This window comes from Engraulis encrasicolus, chromosome 6 (genome assembly GCF_034702125.1).
Source record: "Engraulis encrasicolus isolate BLACKSEA-1 chromosome 6, IST_EnEncr_1.0, whole genome shotgun sequence".
NCBI classification, from domain to species: Eukaryota; Metazoa; Chordata; class Actinopteri; order Clupeiformes; family Engraulidae; genus Engraulis; species Engraulis encrasicolus.
The window spans coordinates 18,202,391-18,209,890 of record NC_085862.1 but is presented as its reverse complement, the minus strand read 5'-3'; the positions used below and the strand labels follow the sequence as shown (position 1 = coordinate 18,209,890).

General features: G+C 44.6%; 1 protein-coding gene across 6 annotated transcripts in view; it reads right to left on the bottom strand.

Moving 5' to 3' along the window:
* Nucleotides 1-7,500, bottom strand: part of usp24 (ubiquitin specific peptidase 24) — a 90,077-nt gene that overhangs the window by 41,958 nt on the left and 40,619 nt on the right. For 5 of the 6 annotated variants that reach the window (XM_063200808.1, XM_063200811.1, XM_063200810.1 and 2 more), the window contains exons 16-25: nucleotides 6,401-6,496; nucleotides 5,679-5,786; nucleotides 5,202-5,351; nucleotides 4,199-4,330; nucleotides 3,863-3,974; nucleotides 3,527-3,603; nucleotides 3,173-3,313; nucleotides 2,795-2,848; nucleotides 2,522-2,637; nucleotides 507-573 (exon numbers count right to left, since the gene is read on the bottom strand). In XM_063200808.1, the coding sequence (XP_063056878.1) occupies nucleotides 507-573; nucleotides 2,522-2,637; nucleotides 2,795-2,848; nucleotides 3,173-3,313; nucleotides 3,527-3,603; nucleotides 3,863-3,974; nucleotides 4,199-4,330; nucleotides 5,202-5,351; nucleotides 5,679-5,786; nucleotides 6,401-6,496 (1,053 nt within the window). The remainder of the gene's footprint in view (nucleotides 1-506; nucleotides 574-2,521; nucleotides 2,638-2,794; nucleotides 2,849-3,172; nucleotides 3,314-3,526; nucleotides 3,604-3,862; nucleotides 3,975-4,198; nucleotides 4,331-5,201; nucleotides 5,352-5,678; nucleotides 5,787-6,400; nucleotides 6,497-7,500) is intronic. The other variant, XM_063200813.1, reaches the window with a different exon arrangement.

The window sequence follows — 7,500 nt, the reverse complement described above, 5'->3', positions numbered from 1 at the left end:
GCTTTATACTAGACCAAGGGTTCCCAAACTTGTACAAGTTGGAGCACACTTGACATTTTTACCATAAACAATAAACCTCAAATAAATAGTCAAACGCAACACACAAAAACGTTATTTTGATTTTTAGGAAATGAATTCAAGGCCCACTTGGAATACCTTCAGGGATCACTGTTTGAGAGTCACTGTAGTATCAGTTAGTGTGCTTGCTGTATGTTGCCTGCCATTTTGTTTGATTTTGCGGTGTGTGTGTGTGTGCCAGCTGGATCTGCTCTGGCTGGATATTTGCATACAGTCACGCTGTAGAAGCCCTGATATCATTGTTTGCTTTGTTTTATGGGTGTAGAGAATCGAAGGTTACGTATATTATAACCACGGTTCTATGAGTTCCGGATGACGGAAGGAACGAAATTGAAGCAGCAATAAGCCGAGGCACTGAACCCCTGGTGTCTGCGGCTAATGAGAGTCATTCCACTGACATGTAACAATAACAATGACATGTTACTCACCTCTATCGTAATGACATATCTCTCCGCCAGCAACAGCAACCTCTCGATAATCACCAGCTTTGTTGACCTGGGGGGTGGCGGGGATACAAGACAACGGTTCAGAGTTCAGCACTTTCTGTTCCTACATATGGTGCACCATTAAGACTAATGAACCACCAGGAGCAGGGAACAGGAAGAAGTGTTTTTGTACATGTTTGGTGGAGGGAGAGAGCGAGCGAGCTAGGGAGGGAGGGGGGAGCGAGGGAGAGAAAGCGGTAGAGAGCGAGGGATAGCAAGACAGAGAGAGAGAGAGAGGGGGGGGGGGAGCGAGAGCGAGAATAGAGAGCGCAAGAGAGAGCAAGAAAGAGGAAGCGATGCATTTTTCACAAATGATGAGGAAGACTTCCCACTGGCCATCATATATCCACATTATTGCTCCAATATGTCGCCAGCAGTGTTGCCTCGCTGATGAAGGACTTCAGCATTGATTGCAGTTGGACCTGCTTCAGACCGTACAGTCGCAAAAAACTCATCAGTATTTCATTATATTCTAGGAAAATGCATTTTTGGTTACAATATTCTCTCCAAAGTGATTGTGGACACTTGCTAAAAGTAAAGTAAAGTTGACTGCTTCGTCACTGCTTACAAGTAATTTCCAACATCATGCCATATGAAGGAACTGGGCTGTGGTTGGAATACACCAGACAAGCAGAAAATATACACAGTAGAGTGCTTTGTGAGTTGCAGAGTTACCTATGTTGGATGTGCATTTGTACGGTACTATCAAGTTGGAAATGTAAGAAAGGAAGAATCTTAAAGCACGGATGCACTAAAGAACACAACACTGGCGACGGAAGTAATTGACTTGGCATGGAGGAGCTGGCAACGGAGGAGACATAAGCGATTGGGAGACGAGAGGCCATTTGAGCAACAGTTTGTAGTTGAACTTCAGCGGATATAGAGCTTGAAAGTCCCGCCCCTTGGTCAGCTTAGGTCCCGTGAAATGCGGAACTATCTAACAACATGGTAGCGAGTAAATATCTTCCGATCTCAGTGATTATATGCGCTGGGCTACAAATATGCTGTTTAAGAGGCTAGATAAAGATTATTCATACAGAAGTATCAATGTTTTGTTCCGAGGCCGTCTGCATGAAAAATTTGAATAAACACAGCTTTCTAAAAAGTTCGTACGAAAAATGAAACAAAAATATCAGAAACAACATATGTGGAGCTCGTGGCACAACACGGAGAGGATCGAAATATCATTTTAATACCGCCATTGGATTACATGCTTCGATTTTCAGCTAAAAACGCTGTTGAGGTCCCATGAAATCGGGGGAAGTGACGTCACTTTCAAGCTCTATTAGCCATGATGCCGTTCGGTGACAGCCGCTACAGCTAATTGGAATGCCGGAATGTTTGCATTCTGCTTTTAACGGGCACACTCCGTCGCCTATATCGCTCGTGTTGCTCTAGCCATGACCACACTTCCAGCGACTCTTTGTAGATTTGGTCACTACTAATGGTCCTAATGGACTTCCATGGACTAAAAATTGAAAAACCACATGCTAAAATGTTCCTGGGTCCAAAACGGAGGTTCCCGCGAGAGTAAAGCTTAGGAACCACAACGGCTGTCCTAAAATGTCATTATGGCATAGCTGCTCTCCTGCGGTGTCTGAATAAGGTCCAACTCCAATCAACTCAACAGTCCCTCATCTCTGAGACAACTCAGCTGATGCCAAACCAGATATAAAAAATGTGGACATGGTGGCCAGTGGGAGTTACCTCCTCCCAATTAGTGGAAAATGCACCGCCTATTCCCTTCACTCTCGGTGCAAGGATGAATCGCATATGGCTTTGTTTTCCTCATCAGATATACAAAATAAATAGTTCTGCCACCTTGCTCTCTCTTTCTCTCTCTCTCTCACACACACACACGCACGCACAAACAATAAAAGCACACAAACACTGACTCAAACACTCACTCGTACACACTCACTCTCTCACACACACATACACAAACGCTCACTACACACCTGGAAGGGGACTGTACAGACGTGGCGACTGTGGGCATGGCGGTGGCTGTCAGCATTTTGGTTGCCCTGGTGACCGCGTGAGTGAGGGTGGGGCCACCCAGGGCTGAGCTTGCCGCCTATATAGGAGTTAACAACACACTGTAAACACAATCCAGAAAACAAACAACTTCACACATGCACGCACAAACACACACAAGCTCCAGAAAACAAACTAACAAAAACAAATCACTTTACACATGTAGACACGCACAAACACAAAAAGAGGGCACTTACCTCTAATCTTTTGTAACAATCTGCGATGAACTTCTTATGCAATGAAACAGAATCCTGCAGAGGGAAAAAACACAAACATTGACACACACAAACAGGTCATAAGAAGCTGAAATTTGACATCACCTCTCTCCCACCAATCTTAATCCATCCCACCCCACCTTATCAGTCACTCTTCCTCCTCTACTCCACCTCTCCCTCCCTCCTTCTTTCTCCCTCTCCCTTGCCTTTCCCCTCCTCATTCGAGCTACACTCTTCTTCCTCCGAGTCCTCTTCCCCTTAACCCTCCGCTCTACATCTCCCTCCTCCTCCCTCTCCTCATTGTACACTCTTCTTCCTCCTCCACCCTCACTCCACCTCTCCCTCTCCCCCTCTTCTCACCTTCTTCATCTTGGGGTTGAGGTTGATGTAGCTGTAGGTGATGATCAGCTGGATGGCCTCGTTGGCGATCTCCTCGTCAGGCGACTCCATGGCGATACGCCAGATGAAGTCCATGCCAGCCAGGTCCAGGCGCTCCACACACTGTAAAACACGCACACGCACGCACGCGCGCACGCACACACACACACACGCACGCACACACACACAATTACCCAACAGTCTATATGCAAGATGGAGTTATGTTACAACTCCAGAAAGCTTAACTACCACACAAAAACGACAGTCTGTCCAGTGCAGTAACAGCCAGATAAGTGATGCCTGATAATGAGAGAGATGGGGAGAATGGGGGCATACCAGCTGGGTTCCCTGCCGCTTCAGTCGATGGTCACAGAGGTTCACATTCTCAAAGAAGGTCTTGAAGAGGTTAAAACCTGTAGAATGCATACAGAGGCAGCAGTGGTAAGCCTAAAAATATAACTACACATTAAATATTCAGAAAAGGCTTTAAATAGATATTAGCATATAGCAGGATAAGAGCATTTGCTACATTAAATAATGTGATATAACATTTCATAACAAACAAAAAAACAATAGCTTAGTAACAATGTAATAACAGTGCAATAAAATGGTAATATCATGTAATAATGGTGCTATAACAATGTAATACTGCAATTCTCTGTGCTGGCTTACCGTTCATAGTAATCTCATACGGCTCTAGTTTGAGGATCTTCTCCTTGAACAGCTGCTGCTGAACGTCACTCTCCAAGTCATGCTGGCCCTTAGTGAACCACTCAAAGCACATCTGAATACATGCACGCACACCCAAACACACACGGACACATACACACAATAACAATAAATAAATGTGATTGTTGCACAACAAATGACTAACTGCTTTAGTCCTACTGGCTGACAATTACCATCAATTGGCATGCAAAAAAAACATGAAAAAATAGGGATTCTGTATGGATAAGACGGGTATATATTAGACCCAACATGCTTTGTGCAGTGCACTGCGGTTCCCACCTCTCTGTCCATCTCGCAGACATCCATGCCGGAGACCAGGCACTCCCAGACCTCCTTGGCCCTGTTCCACACCAGGTAGAGGCTGGCCTCTTGCAGGAAGAAGGCCAGGAACTTCAGGTGTGCCTCCAGGTACTGTGGACAGAGGAGAGCAGAGGAGAGAGGAGAGGGGAGAAGAGTGTTAGTTTGATGATGCAGTATTGCAGGGACACCTTAACAGGAGAGAGGAGGAATTTTCAGATGCGCCTCCAGGTACTGTGGACGGAGGAGAGCAGAGGACTCTTAGGTTGGATTGAAGTACTATGGAGAGAGGAGAACGTTACAGCTCAAATAGTTTCTGTGGAGAGCGGATAGGAGAGAGGAGAAGAGGAGTGTTGGTTTGACGATGCAGCTTGGCTCCAGGTACTGTGGATAGGAGAGTGGGGAAGCGGATTAACTTGGCTTGAGGTACAGAGAGAGAGAGAGAGAGAGAGAGAGAGAGAGAGAGAGAGAGAGAGAGATGCATTTTTCACTAATGATGAGGAAGACTTCCCACTGGCCATCATATATCCACATTATTGCTCCAATGTGTCGCCAGCAGTGTTGCCTCGCTGATCAAGGACTTCATCATTGATTGCAGTTGGACCTGCTTCAGACTGTACAGTAGCAAAAAGCTCATCAGTATTTTATTATATTCTAGAAAAAAACAAAACTAAATTTTGATTCCAATATTCTCCCAAAAGTGAATTTGGACACTTGCTAAAAGGCACGTTAAGTTGCCTCTTTTGTCACTGCTTGCAAGTCGTTCCCAAGTGTCTGTGTGTATCTGTGTGGTTTTGTCTCTGTGTGTGTGTGTATTTTTCTGTGTCTCTGTGCGTGTGTGTCTATGTGTATGTGTGTGTGTGTGTGTGTGTGTGTGTGTGTGTGTGTGTGTGTGTTTGCATGTGTGTTTGCATGTGTGTGTGTGCGTCTGTGTATGTGTGTGTCTGTGTCTGTAGGTGTGTGTGTGTGTATGTGTGTGTATTACCTCCTGGTAGGTGTATCGTCCGTCCACGAGCGTAGAGCCGGACAGGCCATTTGAGCCAGCGGCAGACACAGCGAGTCGATGGCACGACACCAGGCTACCCGTGATCAACTTCACAATCTCAAAGTTCTTCTTCAAGTCCTGGATGATGCTCTGCAATGTGAGGGACAGAGGAGATTAAGTCAAGTTCCGCTCAGATAGGGAAAGCCAGCCAAATACATCTGCAAAGGCGTGTAAGAGTGTTAAACATGAACTGAGGAAAAGAAATGCAAAATAATCTTTTAAAAAACAAAACAAAGTCAATGAAATGTGTAAAAGTAAAATCTGTGTGTGTGTGTGTGTGTGTGTGTGTGTGTGTGTGTGTGTGTGTGTGTGTGTGTGTGTGTGTGTGTGTGTGTGTGTGTGTGTGTGTGTGTGTGTGTGTGTGTGTGTGTGTGTATGTATGTGTGTGTGTGTATGTATGTGTGTGTGTGTGCTCACCTTGTCCTGCTTCTGGTAAGTCTGCTTGATGAAGGAGCGCGTTATCTCGTGGAGCTGCCGCAGAGCAGGCACCACCCACACAGCTTGAGGGTTGCTCTGCTGTGACGACTACACACACACACACACAACCAGAAACTTTAGTGTTTTTCAATGTCATAGGTTTTTATGTCCTATTCCGACCATCACTCATACCCATGTTAATTGGTCTTTATGACTGATAAGGGAGTGTGGGTGGGTTGCTGCACACATGAGACTGGGCCCCTGTTAATATGGAAGGGAAGCCCGGTCACCTCAACCACACAAGGGGAAGCCCTCCAATGCCCTGTTGCCAGTAGCCCAAAGAAATATAACCTTTTAAAATAAGATGAAGCAAAATAAATAAGTTAAGATGATCACTTCAGTTGCAGATAAAGCAAAGGGAGTTAGTTATAAATTATGTCTGATTTGCCTGCTTCGGACAAGGTTAGATTTAAGCTTTTTTTTAAAATTCATTTTAATTTACATAAAATACACTAAATTAAGATTTTTCAAAAGCAATGGCTTCAATTAAAATTTCAGTTTACATTGGAAATCACCCAAAGGGAAGAAAAGCCAAAACTGCCCAATCATAAGCCCAAAAGAGAGTGATGCTGATCAAACCCCACTGCTTCGGGTGAGGAGAGCTCTGATTGGTGGAGATGGTGGAGGTCAAAGGTCAAAGGGGGATGGGGCGTGTCTCTTACTCTGGCCAGCGCGCTGGGTTTCTTCCTGCCCCAGGAGCCAGTTAGAAAAGAGACCTGTGTCTCGTTGGAAGACTTTGGCTCCTCCTGCACTTGCATCTAAAAACATACAGTAGAACTACAGTTGCATTCAGTTGGCCTACAGCACTGATGAGATGATGTTAGACTGAGACAAGAGGGCTGAAGCACAGAGCCTGGAACCAAACCCGTTGTGTTGAAGAGGCAACAGGGTAGAGAAGAGAGAAGAGAGGGAGGGAGAGTTAGAAAGAGAGGAAACACAGACAAGGAGACAAAAACGAATGATAGAGTAAAACAGACAAAAGGAAGCAAAGAGAGAAAACAAAATAACTAAAGCTGTGACAAGGCAAGTGAGAAACTAGAGGTGCTCCGATCACCATTTTTTGGCCCGATCACCGATACCGATCACCAAAAATCTTTATCTGCCGATCACCGATCATTGCCGATCACAGAAATTATTTCCTATTTTTTTAATAGCTTATTAATTATCCTTATTGAATACCATTTCTGCCCATAAACCAATCAATCTTAATTTGCACATGTCACTTTCACAATGTAGGCCTATTATTAGGCTATTATTTTTATTATCATTATTATTATTAGGCTATTATTATTATTATTATCTTGCAGCTCTTTCAGACTAGTGTTGGTAATATAGCCTACAAGTAAGTCTACAGTATTAATCAATGTATAAGTTATTGCATATAATTACTAAACTATTTAAGATTGAATTGAAGCTCAGACACCTGGATCTCAGTCTCTCGTCAGAGATACTCTAGACAGAGATAAGTCATTCTAGTTCATTTCTGGTATCCACTTTCTGTCGGGTGAACGCCCCTTTAGGAGACCTTCGGTTAGGAGACCTTCGGAGTCCAGAGGTTGAGAATAAATGGAGTCCCCTTAGCGCTGTAGATGGCGGTAGCGCACTTCTCGTGCAAACACCTCAAAAATAGAAGAAGAAGGAGGGGACAACGCCCCCTTAGGAGACCCAACTTGAGCACACACTTTTGCATTGGGTGGGCGGGTTTTGAAGCCTCTTTATTACTCCACCCTCTTTGCTCTCGTCTTCTGCATACGAGAAAAAA